General features: G+C 46.3%; 1 protein-coding gene across 2 annotated transcripts in view; it reads right to left on the bottom strand.

Annotated features, from left to right (window-relative positions):
* LOC148540344 (proprotein convertase subtilisin/kexin type 5-like) overlaps positions 1–15,291 on the bottom strand; it is a 150,511-nt gene that overhangs the window by 16,061 nt on the left and 119,159 nt on the right. For both annotated transcript variants that reach the window (XM_088443472.1, XM_088443473.1), the window contains one exon: positions 10,281–10,452. In XM_088443472.1, coding sequence (XP_088299598.1) covers positions 10,281–10,452 — 172 coding nt within the window. The remainder of the gene's footprint in view (positions 1–10,280; positions 10,453–15,291) is intronic.

Here is a 15,291-nt window from a genome sequence, read left to right as displayed (position 1 = left end):
AATTTCTTCAGAGGTTCCTTGTTGCAAAGAACTCATATAGGTAACAAAATACTTATTCACATGCTCGCTGTGTTTATTCACTGGAAAGAGGAGCTGGGGGCATATCCATCAGCTCCCGGAGCAGTGGGCATGCCCCCAGCAAAATGAAAACAAGGGGAGTAGCTTGTGGGCGTAGAATTTCACTTGAGGCCACACCCCTAGCCACAAGGCCACACCCACTTTTTCAGGTACGCGCACTAGCTAGACATGGCTAGTAAAAGCACTGCCCTTTTAAATATCAGGCATGAACACGAACAAAAGTGTTGGGTATTACAACCCGACACTTAGTAAATAAACCCCCAAGATTTGATAAATCTCCCCCAATGAAAGAGGCATATTTTAAAACCTACTATCCTGTAGAAGTAAAAGTTGTCCAATGAAAATATGGGATTGAGTTGACCACTGGCTCCTCAGAGTTGCAGGAAAAGTGAAATGTCATCTCATAAATTAAATCTTGGAGGGTTTTTTACACTGCAGTGCAGAAGTAGATGTGATTGTGTGCTGCCTAGTTCACTTGCAGCAGGGATTTCCTCTCAATCCACCCAATTCCTTCCATTGGACAGCTTGCAGCAGGGATTTCCTCCCAATCCACCCAATTCCTTCCATTAAACCGTGTAGTTTTGCATCCTGCTGATGACACCACCTTGGCCCACAAATTAATATACTTCTCAGTAAATTTGAATGCAATTATAACTAGATATGTGCGCCGACCCCCATGTTTTGGTTTTGGATCTGGATCTCCCCTGGTTTTGGATCTGGATTGATTTTGCCAAAACCTCATCCCCGTGTTTTGTTGTCGTGTTTTGGTTTTGGATCTGAATTTTTTCTTAAAAAATAAAAATAAACACCTAAAATCATATAAAATTGGCTTTTTTTTGTTCCTACAGTATTAATAACCTCAATAACATTTATTTCCACTCATCTCCAGTCAATTTTGACCACCTTACAGCTCACAATATTGATTTTTTTTCATCTAGTTAAAGGGCCAAAAGGTTGCATCCAGCTTGCTAGCTCAAAACTGATTGATATAATTATTAATAGAGTTGAGGACTGTGCAAAGATGATGGTTGGGATACCCTTGAGGATTAAAGAATTGATAGTTGATAGTTGGTGCAACCCCTGGCTGTAAAACTGATAACAAATTAATTAAAAAAACATTCATTGGTGCAGCCCCTGGCTGTAAAATTGATAATAAATTAATTAAAAAACAATTAATTGGTGCAGCCCCGGGCTGAATAATTAATAATAATTTAATTAAAAAAGTAAAAAACAATTCATTGGGTGCAGCCCCTGGCTGAATAATTCATAAAAATAAATTAATTGAATTGATAATAAATTCATGAAAAAACAATTCATTGGTGCAGCCCTGGGCTGAATAATTAATAATAATTTAATTTAAAAAGTAAAAAACAATTCATTGGGTGCAGCCCCATGCCGAATAATTAATAAAAAGAAATTAATTGGTGCAGCCCCTGGCTGTAAAATTGATAAAAAATTAATTTAAAACAAACCATTGGTTCCTAAACCAACCATAACATTAATTTAAAATGTCAGGCAGCAATGTCCCAAAAAGCACATAATGGAAAGGAAAAAGGTGCACCCTTATGTTGTATATGAAACAGGACATTCACAGTTTAACAAACCAATCATTTCAGTGACAAGGACTGCCAATTGTGGCTGAAATGATTGGTTTGTATGGACCCCCATAAAACAAGCTGCCAATGTGCATTGGACATGGAAATGAAAATGATCCCATACACAAACTGGCTTTACATTTCAAGTTGTTGTCGTCCTCGTCATCCCCATCAGTGTGTACATCCTCTTCTTCACACAATATTAATTCGTCCCCGCTGAAATCCACCATAGGCGCCTCTTTAATTTTTTCATGTAATTGTTGGTAGAGGTCTTCCTCATGGAATTTGTAATTCATTTTAATGAACATCATCTTTTCCACATTTTGAGGAAGTAACCTTCTACGCCGATCACTGACAAGGTTGCCAGCTGCACTGAAAACTGGAGGGTGGGCAACTTAAGTAATGCTAAGCCAGTTTGTGTATGGGACTCCAAATTGCCTCTTTCCTGCCAGTACAGAAAGGGACTGTCTGACATGCCTATTAGGATGTTATCTCTGAAATAGTCCTCCACCAATCTGTGAATGGAGACCGTATCACATATAGTCACGGTAGAAGACACGTCACTAGTAGGCAGTTCTCTCAGGCCCGACTAGATGTCATTTTTTGGTGAACGATCTGCATGACCAGCAGGCATTCTGTAAGGAAAATTTATTTTTTTCCTGGCAGCTGCAGAAACTGAAGGAGGAGATGATGGCATTTCACGTGCGGCTGCAGCTGACAATTTTTTTTACCAACAGCTCTTTGCACAGTTTTAGAATTGAGTCTGCAGGAAAAAAAACTCACAAGGTAGGACTTAAACTTAGGATCCAGAATGGTCGCCAAGATATATTTTTCAGATTTCAATAGATTGATGAGTCTTGGATCCCGGTGAGGTGAATCAAGGGCTTGATCCACCAGTCCGACATACTTTGCTCAATCGCTCCATTTCACCTCCACTTTCAGCTTCTCCAGCTGTTTTTTCAAAAGACTGATGAGGGGAATGACCTGACTCAAGCTGGCAGTGTCTGAACTAACTTCACGTGTGGCAAGTTCAAAGGGTTTGAGAACCTTGCACAACACGGAAATTATTCTCCACTGAGCTTGAGTAAGGTGCATTCCCCCTCCACGGCCTATGTCATAGGCCATTGTATAGCCCTGGATAGCCTTTTGCTGTTCCTCCATCCGCTGAAGCATGTAGAGGGTAGAATTCCACTGAGTTACTACCTCTTGCTTCAGCTGATGGCAGGGCAAATTTAACTGTACCTGCTGGTCATGCAATCTTCGACAAGCATTTGCCGAATGTCTAAAATGTCCGGATATTTTGCGGGCCACGGAGAGCATCTCCTGCACGCCCCTGTCATTTTTAAAAAAATGTTGCACCACCAAATTAATTGTGTGCGCAAAACATGGGATATGTTGGAATTCACCCAGATGTAATGCTCTCACAATATTGGTGGCATTGTCCGAAATCACAAATCCCGAGGAAAGTCCAAGAGGGGTAATCCATTTAGCTATGATTTTCCTGAGTTTTTCTAAGAGGTTCTCAGCGTTATGCCTCTTAGTGAAATCAGTTATACAAAGAGTAGCCTGCCTCTGTATCAGCTGTCTTTTGGTAGATGTTGCTGCTGCTGTTGCTGTTGTAAGCAATACACCTGCCCAGTGGCCTGTCACAGTCATGTAATCCTTAGTTTGTCCTGTCCCACTTGTCCACATATCAGTGGTCAAGTGGACAGTGGGTACAACGGCATTTCTGAGGACATTAATAAGGTTTTTTTAATGTCCTTGTACAGATTTGGAATTGCTGTTCTAGCAAAGTGGAATCTAGAAGGGATCTGGTAGCGAGGACACATGACCTCAATTAACTGTTGAAATCCCACTGCGGTAATGGCGGATACTGGACGCACATCTAATACCAGCATAGCTGTTATGGCTTTAGTAATCCGCTGTGCAACTGTGTGATTGCTGTCATACTTGTTTGCCCTTGCAAACAATTGTTTGACAGTTAATTTTTTTTTGGAGCTTCACTACAAGTAGTCTTCCTCCGGGTCCCCTTTTGGGATGAAGATCCACTCACAGCAACAGCAGCAGCAGCAGCAACAGACGTAGTCATCAAGGATCCTTCTGAGGAATCACGGATAGGAGAGGAGTCAATCATGCTTTGAATACCAACATTGGATGCAGCAGGACTACTCCCAATGATGAATGAGGATGTTGATGATGCAAGTGTTGGTGTTGGAGATCTAAGGCGCTTGGATTTCACAGAGAGGGAGCATGTAGGTGACACTGGACTTGTTACATTTTGAGTTTTGGAACTTGGCGACGTACAGTTTGATATTTGATGAACGCGCTCCAAGTGACGTAACAAGGAGGAGGTTCCTAAGAGGTTTAGGTCCCTCCCTCTACTCACTCTTGCATGGCAATGGTCACATATGGCTTGACAACTTTTGTCCGGATCGGGGTGGAAATAAATTCCACACGTGAGAAGTAGATTTTTTTTGTCTTTTGTCCCGGCATGACAACAATGGTCTTTGGCTTTTTCAATCCATGGGCAACAGCTGTTGCCTTACTTACACAAAGGACATCCTCGGCATCAAAATCCTCATCACCAACATCTTCATCATCAACATCCTCATCATCCTTAGTGCCTTCAACTACAAAAATATCCTCCTCCATGTGCAATTCCACAGAAGCATCCTCAATGACTACATGTGCAAGATGTTGACTGCCCTTCCCCACATTTACAGAGGGCACACAAATGTTGGAACTTGGAGGATACTCCAGTACACTAGTATTTCGATATCGGCTCACACATGGCAACCGCAGGCACACTTGCACTCTCCTCAGGGATTTGTGATTTCGATTTCTCAGAGCGCACAGTTGGTTTTTCCGGAGCTTTCAAATTTTTAATTGGACCACCACCACGGTATGCAGTCGGGAAGCCGGTGGACCTAATCCCGACAGCCGGCTTCCCGACTTCTTAATCCCAACGAGGGTTAAATGACAGGCATCTAAATCTAGACACCTGTAATTTTACCGTTGCCGGGAGACCGGCGCCTGGCATCCCGATCGAAGGGATGCCAGGCGCCACTGCAGTCGCGGGGGGGAGGGTTAGGTTTAGGGCTCTCGGGGGGGACTTAGGGTTAGGCTCCCCCCCGGAAAGTTAGGGTTAGGCTAGGGGGAGGGAGGGTTAGGGTTAGGCACCCCCGGGGGGGACTTAGGGTTTGGCCCTTCCCCGGGGGATTTAGGTTTAGGCGGCGGGGAAGGGGGGGTTAGGTTTAGGCACTTAGAGGGGGGATTAGGGTTAGGCACTGGGGGGGAAGGTTAAGGTTAGGCACCCCTAAGTGAGGTTTAGGGATAGGGGGTTAGAAATAGGTTAGTCTATACTTACCTTCGACGATCGGGATATCCCCCTCTGCCGGCCTCCTGGTGTTGGGATTCCAACCACCGGGCAGGGGTCCGGCGGTAAATCATACCACATCCACCACCACTACTACTACTACTACAAGCAGAAGGGCTATCAGAATCAGCAGTCTTCATAAAGAAAGGCCAAGCCCTTATCCTTTCCTTGCCACTTCGTGTAGTGAATGGCATATTGCCAATTTTTTGTTTATCTAAAGGAAAATTAACTTCAGTAAAACTTGCTTTACCATATCGATGGCGTGACTTAAGCTCTGGGGCATGGGCCTTCATAGAAGACGAGGAAGTTGACAGCCTTGCACTGTTGGCGACAGCTACAACATGTGGCTCTTGAACTGGCCCTCCATATTTTCTGCAGTCTTGAAGCAGTGTCACAAGCACCAATAGTGTAACCAAGGTGCGGTTACAAAATTCACACACGTGCAGTCGTGTGCACACAGACAAATATTAGACAAAAAATATATATATTTTTTTCTTTTCAGCTCCAGAACTTGGGCCCAGATCACCGACTGATGACGACTGGAGTCGGGCAGCACTAAGTTGCAACTTGTGTTGCTGGCTGGACCTTGTGCGGTTAAGCCTAACACGCACACAGACAAAGATAAAAAAAGGACACTTTATTTTTATTTTTTTTTAGCTCCTGAACTAGAGGACAAGGAAGTTGATGGCCTTGCATTATCATGATGACTTCTGGCGGCAGCTACAACATGTGGTTCTTGGCCTTGCTCTCCTGTCATGTGACAGCTCTCCATATTTTCTGCAGTCTTAAAGCAGTGTCACAATCACCAATAGTGTAGCCAAGGTGCGGTTACAAAATTCACACACGTGCAGTAGTGTGCGCACACAAAAATATTAGAAAAAAAGACAAATTATGATTTTTATTTTTTGTCAGCTCCAGAAGAACTTGGCCCAGAGCACCGATTGATGACGACTGGAGTCGGGCAGCACTAGCTTGCATTGCTGACTTGCTGTATTTTGTGCGGTTAAGCCTAACACGCACAAGACAAATATATATTACACAAAAAATACACTTTATTTGGGTCCATAATTTGGGCCCAGATGGATGCAGCAGACAGCACAGCAGACAGCACCAGCCCAGATGGATCAGCAACAGCCCAGATGGACACAGCAGACAGCACAGCACCAGCCCTGATGGATCAGCAGCAACAGCCCAGATGGACACAGCAGACAGCACAACACAACACCTGCCCAGAATGGATCAGCACCAGCCCAGGATACAGCAGACAGAACAGGACACAGCAGACAGAACAGCACAGCACCTCTCCCCAGCCCTACACTACTAACCCTCCCTGTTCAGTCTCCACAGCCGGAGTGAAATGGCACCCGTCGCGTCCCTTATATATAGAGACAAAAGCTCGCGAGCCGCGAGATTTCGGCTGTATGGTTTTGCCTCGTTTTGAGAGATCCGAGTCGGCGGGAACATCCGAGCCCACTTGGATCCGACTCTGATTCCCTTCTTTCGGATGGGTTCAGATCTCTTTGATCCGAACCCGCTCATCTCTAATTATGACACAGTAGGCGCACCTGCAGCCTTTGACACTGTGGATCCCCCTCTCCTGCTGCGCACCCTCCAGTCCACAGCCCTCTCTGACACCGTTCTCTCCTGGTTCACCTCCTACCTCACCAACTGCTCCTTCTCTGTCTCTGCCACTGATTTAATCTCCCCCCATCCATAATTCCTGTGGGCATCCTGCAGGGCTCTGTCCTCAGCCCTTTGCTCTTTTCTTTGTATACCTCCTCCCTAAGTGAACTCAACCATTCCTTCAGTATCCGTTCCTTCAGTATTACCTCTGTGCCGACGACACTCAACTCTAATGCTTCTCTCAGGATCTCTCCCCCTCCCTCCTCTCTCGGGTGTCCAGCTGCCTCTCTGCCATCACCTCCTGGATGTCTGTACACTCTCAAACTCAACATTGCCAATACTGAACTCATGGTCTTCCCTCCCTTAAGAGTCTCCCCAAACATCTCTATCACTGTTGTCAACACTACTATCCCCTCTGTTCCAAAAGTCAGCTGCCTGGGCATCACTCTTGATTCCTCCCTCTCTTTCACCCCCCACATTCAGGACCTCATTCAGAGGCGGTCGGAGGATGCAAGCGGTCGCTCAGAAACTGGGCGGCCGCTTGCATCCTGACCGCCCACCTCTGTTTCAGTCGTTAGGCTGTGGGTTTACACCCACAGCTCTAACGACCGCTCGGGTGATGGTCGCAATGGTCAGAGACCATCGCGACCATCGGGGCTTACGACGAGACCCTAGGGTAGGGTCTCACTTGTCGTAAGCCCCGGAGAGCTTCTGGCTCTGTCAGAGCCGGAAGCTCTCCACTGACATCACTTGTGATGTCAGTGGGGCCTCCCCCAAACGGTAGGCGTTCCCATGGGAACGCCTCCGTTTGGGCTGCCACCCCCCCTGCCCGCCTTCCAAACAGGGCGAGCTGTCAATCAACTTTGATAGCTTGCCCCCTTTGGAAAGAGACCCGCTACGACCGGCGCTGTCGGTCGTAGCGGATCTCACGCATGCGCACGAGGGAGCCGGCTCCCTCATGCGCATGCGCACTGGCCAAACATCGAGGCGGCCGTGCGGTCACGCCCGCCTCTGAATAAGGTCCTCAATCTCTTGCCCAAGCCTGTCATTTCCAGCTCCACAACATCGCTCACATAGAGACCCTACCTCTCCCAGGATACTACCAGAACTATCGTCAACTCATTGATCATTTTCTCTTGAATAATGGAATCTTCTTCTTACTGGCCTCCCCTGCTCTCGTCTTGCTCCTCTCCTATCTGTAGTTAATGCTGCAGCTACTCTTATCTTCCTCTCCCACCACTCCACATCTTCCACCCCTCTCTGCCAAGTCCAACACTGGCTCCCTCTCCCCTACAGAACCCTCTTCAAACTCCTCACTCTCATGTGTAAGGCCCTCTCCAACTCCACTGCCCCCTACATCTTTAACATCATCTCCCTACATACTCATTCCTGCAAACTCCGTTCTGCCAATGACCATCGCCTTTCCTCCACTCTGGTTACTACATCTCACTCCCGAATCCAAGATTTCTCACATGCTGCCCACCATTACTGGAATGTTCTCCCACATTCTATCAGACTATCCCCTAACCTGCATAGCTTCAAACAAGTGCTGAAAACCCATCTGTTCATGAAAGCATACCAGCTCACTGCTTAACCATGTTGAAACAAATTTCACCTCACCCTCTTCCATTCTCAATCCCCCCCACTCTTGCTACCTGCCCTCATCTCCCCTGTGGCATCTGTTTGTCTCTCAGACCTTTTAGTATATAAGCTCCTATGAGCAGGTCCTCCTCCTTCCTGTCTCATCATCTTCTACTCTTGCTTACCAGCTACATTCATTTTCTTCCTCATTGGACTCTCTGCCAGGGACTCCACTTCATCCTTGCATTTCCTTCATATCCTCTTGCAGTGGCTCTAGACCTGCTAGTTGCTCCCTAGCCTATGGGTACAGGTTTCAGCTTGTAACAAACATTGCCCTTGCCCAACTGGCATCAGTAGCTATGTTGAGAATTGTAGTGTTACAGTATTTGTTAATTGTATACTGTTTTTGCTTATTGTATTGTACTGTGTTACCATGTACTGTCTTTTCATTTGCCCTCTGTACGGCACTGCGGACCACATATGGTACCCTATAAATAAAGTTAAATAAATAAAATCTGTTGCAGCCTCCAAGGTACTCTCATAAAGAGCTGCCACCTTTTGAACAGATCACAATCAAACAGGTGGGGCATAAAGTACAGTGTTAAATAGATTTAATTTTGTCTTGTGGAGCACTATTATTCTTACATTAATTAATTTAGGATTCTCTGTGTCCTTTTTGTTCATTTAATTTCCCTTTCATCATTTGCTCTTCTGTACTTAAGGCCCGATTCATCACGGATCGCTATTGCGATTGTGGCTTTGTAATCGCACGCAGTTGTACTGCGAAAATATTGTAAAGTTTGCAACAGCACAGCCAGCATAGAGACACCCACTACCATTTTCTCACAGTCCTGTGTATGCATCGCACAATTACAGCAGCCCTGACCTGTCTCAGAAATTGCAAGTCTCGTCGCACACAGTGAGTACTCAAGTTGTGTAAGCCATTGCAGTGGATAATTTATGCACGTCCATGCAACGGCGTCCAATTGGACAGGCACGCCTGCGTTTCTCTGACCACTCCCTCGTCACCTCACCCAAACGCTGATGTCCTGTCACTCACTCTGCGATGGCTTTCCATCTGTATGCGTGATCACAGTGCGATCGCAATGCCAACCTGCGCACTGCAGTGCATACGCCTATGCAGTATGCACTATCGGCTGATCTAAGTACACAGTTGCAATTGCGATCCGTGATGAATTGTATAGGATATTATTTCACACTCAGAGTCTCACGCAAGCCCTGTAGCGAGAGAGAAATTCTCTCGCTCCGGGGCTCACTACAAAAGGGGCGGCTGTCGATGGTGATCGACAGCTCGCCCCATTTTGTAGGCATGGCGGGGAGGTGGCTTCACAAACGGAGGCGTTCCCAAATGAACGCCTGCCATTTGTGGGCGGCCCCAGTGGTAGAGCTTCTGGCTCTATTAGAGCCGGAAGCTCTCTGGGGCTTGCAGCAGACGAGACCCTACCACAAGGTCTTGACCATCGCGACCATCAACCTGGCTGCTCGCTAAAGCTGTGGGTAGTCAGCTTAGCGAGTGGCCAGGAGGCCGGCTCTTTTTAGAGATGCGGCCGCCCTCATTCAGAGCGAGCGCTCGCATTTTGCGAACGGCTCTTAATGAGGTCCTCAGTTACCTATCTTGTTCTGTGGTGCTTGATTGTTGAAGCCTGAAAATGATTCTGAAATTGAGCAGGACATTTTACAGACCGACATAGGGATAAAAACCACCATACCAATGCTTTGTGAAATAACTGCATTTGTTACGCTTACTATCATGGCTCTTATGATATACCGTATATACTCGAGTATAAGCCGAGTTTTTCAGCACATTTTTTGTGCTGAAAAAGCACCCCCTCGGCTTATACTCGAGTCATGCCCGCATGGTACGCTGCTGAGTAGCGTACCATGCGGGCCGCGGTGCAGACTGTGTCACTGTGACACAGCCTGCACCGCGTGTGTAGCGCTGACCGGACGGAGTAAAATGGTCTATTAAAAGTAGACTGTAATCATTGTATGATTTTAGTACATACCAGAATTCAAGTCACAAAAGCAGCAGTCATTCTGATCAGTTTGTGAATCGCAACAGTTAATACATTTCATTTCCTCAGGAGACCAGGCAGTATTGGTTTTGCACGATATGCAGTGGTTGGCTCCAGGGCCAGAGCAGTGTCTACAGGAGGAATCACAGAGCTGGCACACATTCTGCAACAACAACAACAAGACACAAGAGCAAATCAGACAACATTGTTTCCAGGAATTCTAACATTTAATACACATAAAGTCATTTATTTCCTTTGGTCACAACATAAATAAAGTTTTTGTGCAGCAGTACGGAATGCAAGCACTGAATATGGCTTGTAGAGTAGGCATGTCTGTTTGTGCAGTGGGGCACCTAGGGGCATATTCAATTAGCAGCAAAAATTTATTTTTTTTCGCCATTGGTGAAAACGTCAGTTTTTGCCAAAAAACACGGGAAAAGGACAAACACAATGAAAATGGAGAAAAAAAAACTGGAGAAAAAAATTTTCTCCATCCCAGACCAAGGAGCCTATTCATCAACACTAAAATAACGTTTTTAAGGACATTTTCTTTAAATAACATTATTTTAGTATTCATGATGACACTTAGCACAGGAGATAACACTGATATCTCCTTGCTAAGTCCCCCTGCGTTAATTTCCACACTCCCCATACATTAGTATGGGGATATGGAAATTATGGTATTCATCAAATTCCAAAAATTATGTGAGGTGGCGAATAGCAGGTGAGACTTACCTGCGGTCAGCTGGTCAGGTCCCCCGCAGCTCCCTCCGGCGCTCTGGTCCCTCCTCTGGCTCCGTTGGTTGCTCGCACACTGTGTTCTCCCAGCAGAACACAATAAAGTGGGCAGGTAAGTATGTGGGATGGGGGGGAAGTGAGCGGAGGGGGAGGGGGATTGGGGGGGCACACAAATTTACCGCCGCTGTAGGTAGTGCTGCGCATGCTCTGCATTTACGAATGTAACAGCGCATGCGCAGCACTGTTTCCAGCTGCGATAAGGTAGAGCAGATAGGGAAAAGTATCTATTTCTCAAAAATCTGTCATCACAAAATTGACAGCTTTTCGGAATAGATACTGATGGAGAGGAGGAATGATGAATTCCTCCGGTAATTAGGCAGAACTCCATGCGAGTTCTAAACTTAATTACCTCCATTGATTTTTAAGGTACAGTATGATGAATAGGCCCCCAAGAGAGAAAAAAAAATGCAAAATCACAAGTTTTGGCTAAAAATGTGGGGATTTCTTTCAGAACCCTTTGGACACACCCGTTAAACATATTGATGCTGGCCTAACTGTGTTTAAAGCAAACAGGTTTTATTACTTAGGAAGCAATCCAGTCAAATAAAACTGAACTTTGTTTATTAACCTGTGTGATTCTTGGGTCTGGGGTCAGGTTACCTTCACCTCTCTCCCAAGTAAGAAAGAACCTTTTGCGTTTGAAGGAACCTACCCGAAATACTGGAAAACGAAGGTGGGTGTCACACTTAGTTGATCACATTTTAAGTATATATAGCCCTTTCCAGTCACAACATTTCTCCAATAGTATGTCATGGAAGTAAAGAGTTTATAGTAACAATACTGTATTTCAATAACATTATGTGATAAGACACACAGGGGGTGATTCAGAGGTGGATGCAGGCAGGGAAGCCATCGGGCACAAATGGCTGACGGTTTTCCTTTGAGCATGCATCCTCATGGTTACCCCACAGAGACGCATATCGAAATTGCATGCAGAACCATGCAATTTTGCTAATCATTTCTGGGTGACAACTGGGAGAGTGGCTACAAGACACGTGCATGCCAGTGTCAGAAGCTGCGTGTAAAGGCGCAGTTGCACTGACAACGGTAGCCATGTTTAGTCGGACTTTCTGCGCCTACTATAGGACAGGTCCAATGTCTGATGGGCTGGCCAATAGTGCGTCTTTGTATGCACATCGGCAGATTTGTGCTGCAACCAGTGATCATCTAAATAGGATGCCAATCAGCCGTGAGATTAGAATAAAGAAGCAGTAGCGGCTGTGACAAAAGATACAGCAGCTACTACAATAGCATCCACTTCTGAATCACCCCCACAATGATCATACTAGAGCCCAGATTTATCAACGAGTGATATTCTTTTTATCACTAGTTGCTAATCTTAAATGGTGTTCCAACCAATCAGCTCTTAGGTTGCAGCCTAGGATTGGCCGTTACTCACCTCAGCGCCGGCTCGCCTTGGCCTCTCGAGCGGTCAGACACCAGGTGTGGCGGCGAGTGACGCGCTGAGGATTATGCCTGGGGTCTGCTAGGACATCCATGTGCTGCGCCGTGATTTGGTTTCTGTGGTTACAGCCATGGACGCAGCCATGACAGTCTACATCACCTGATTGGCCCTTTACCCAATGGTAGCATAGGTTGCTGTCAGCTGACACTATCCTTCAATGGACTGCTACCTTAGGGTATTAAGCCAGGCTCTGGACAACAGGAAGTTGCCTGTACAATGTCGTTACTTCCAGTGAATACTTGCTTTTGCAGCATTCCAGGTTCCAAGCTCCTTTCTTCGAGTGATATATTCCTAGTGTTAATCCACGGTGTGTCTACTCACGGCCTGATTCAGAGCCGCTCGCAAAAAGCGAGCGCTCGCTCTGAATCAGGGCGGCCGCTTTTTTTCTTTAAACCGGCCTCCTGGCCGATGGCTAAGCTGTGGGTGACCACCCACAGCTTTTGCGAGCAGCCAGGTGATGGTCACGATGGTTGTGACCATCACGACCATCGGGCTTGCGGCAAGACCCTTGTGGTAGGGTCTCATCTGCTGCAAGCCCCAGTGAGCTTCCGGCTCTAATAGAGCCGGAAGCTCATTACTGACATCACTCGTGATGTCAGTAGGGCCGCCCACAAACGACAGGCATTCCTTCAGGAAAGCCTCTGTTTGTCCAGCCACCCCCCACCCTGCCTACAAAACAGGGCGAGCTGTCGATCAACATCGATAGCCGCCCCGTTTGTAGTGAGCCCCGGAGCGAGAGAATTTCTCTCTCACTACGGGGCTTGCGCACGCGTATTGCGCACGCCGCTCGTGCGCGATGCACAACCATCAACCCGGTTTCGAGCACATAGCGCTTGCGAGCGGGTCTGAATCAGGCCCTCAGTACGTCATCCAAGTACTATCTCCTAGGTGTCAAACTCCTGTGCCAAGTCTTTGTCTGGAACCACAGTGTGTGTACTCAGTACATCATCCGAGTACAATCTCCTAGTGTCATCCTCCTGTGACAGTTTTGCATCTGGATACACAGTGTGTGTACTTAGGGCCTGATTCAGCAAGGAACGCAAAGGAGAGAACGCACAAATTTGGCTGATGTGTTTGCACTTTGCATGCGTGTGCGGACTAGCCAGTGCAATCAGGTTATAGTACGAATACTGCACGCAGTGTGCACGCAGACCTTTCCAATATTGATTTACAGGAAGTGCCGTTTGTGGGTGGTGACAGGGGCGGTCAGGCGAACGCAGGCGCTTTAACGCCATTATAGGGACGTGCATAATTAAGGCAGTGCGGTGGCATACACAGCCATACCGTAAGCTGTGCACAGGAAGCGGCCAAAATCCTGTGGCAGGTCAGGTCAACCACTATTATGCTAATGGGTCCGATAGTTCTCGATGTTACCGATGTTTACGCTAGCTTGCGTGCTGATCAGGCTGTGAGTAAAGGGAGATGGGCGGCTTAGTATGCATCTTGTGCTGCGGTCTCCATACGTATGCATTCATTTGAGTATATTCTCGCAGCGGACGGGTGCGTGCGTCTGCATCCATGCTTTCCTTGCTGAATCAGGCCCTCAGTAGGCCATCTGAGTACCCTCTCCTAAGTGTCATTCTCCTGTGCCAGTTCTGCATCTGGATCAATTGTGTATGTACTCAGCACATCACCAAGTGCAAACTCCCAGTATCGTTCTCCTGTGCTTTCCCTGCGATTTTGTTCTTCCATTTCCCACTTGTGCTGGATACCTGAACAAAGGGCCGCGACCTGCTTGCTGCGTGCAGCTTAAACCAAAATTCCAATTGGAGGGGTCACTGGTGAACACCTCCCAGTAAGTTAGACTCTGTGCCTTTGGTCAGGTCTAGCCAAAATCCGGTACTTGTGGATGAGGAAGGCATATCTCCAGGCCCCTCGCCTCTGGTTCCTTTCCCAACCTGGGACCCCGACTTCCAATCTCTCAGTAGAGGATCTCCATCGTCCAAACATGATAGTACCTCTGGCCATACCACAAAAACAAATAATATAAAGTGGAATGGGTGGGATCACAGTGTGTACTATGCCTGAAAGAAGCCTACTCTATCAACAACAACTAAGGAGCAGAGGGCCTAATTCAGAGTAGTACACAAAGCCCATGGTTTGCGTACTACTCAGATGTTAGAAGATCAGCGCAGGCGCAGGATCCATACAGCACATGTGCCAGACCTCTGCTGTAAGATCTTTCATAGTTCCCTAAAGCCGCAGCGCTGTTAGGGGGAGAGGAATGGGCGGAGCCAGCATTCCTTTCTGCAAACGGGGTCGTGTCTCCCCATTTTATGGGAGTGCTGAGACCAGAGTCTGCGTCTTTTGACAAAGGAGCTGCAAGGGACAATCTGAGTAACCTCAGAGTTGCTCAGATGGCCACTGTACTCACAGGAGATCCGATGCTGTGTCTTAGGACACAGCACTCGGATCTGCGATGCTGTCAGGAGACATTTTAATACTAATCAATGAAGCGCTTTGATATGTGAAATATATATGCAATATAAAAAGCATAAATAAATAAAATGGAAAATAAAAATATAAAAATTAATAAAAATAAATAATCATAAATCAAAATAATGCAACAAAATCTTATAAATAAATATATAATGGAAACCAAGAAACTTAAACCAATAATATACTTGTTAATGGTACTAGTACGCCTAATGAATTGTAGGTACCATATAACTCATAAAAATACATAATCACCATGTAGTACATGTATATAGCTCTTTTGTGTACAATTATCTCCTTAGG

Source organism: Taudactylus pleione, unplaced genomic scaffold (genome assembly GCF_031769625.1).
Source record: "Taudactylus pleione unplaced genomic scaffold, aTauple2 ptg000019l, whole genome shotgun sequence".
Taxonomy (NCBI): domain Eukaryota; kingdom Metazoa; phylum Chordata; class Amphibia; order Anura; family Myobatrachidae; genus Taudactylus; species Taudactylus pleione.
This window is presented reverse-complemented; position numbering and strand designations above follow the sequence as displayed.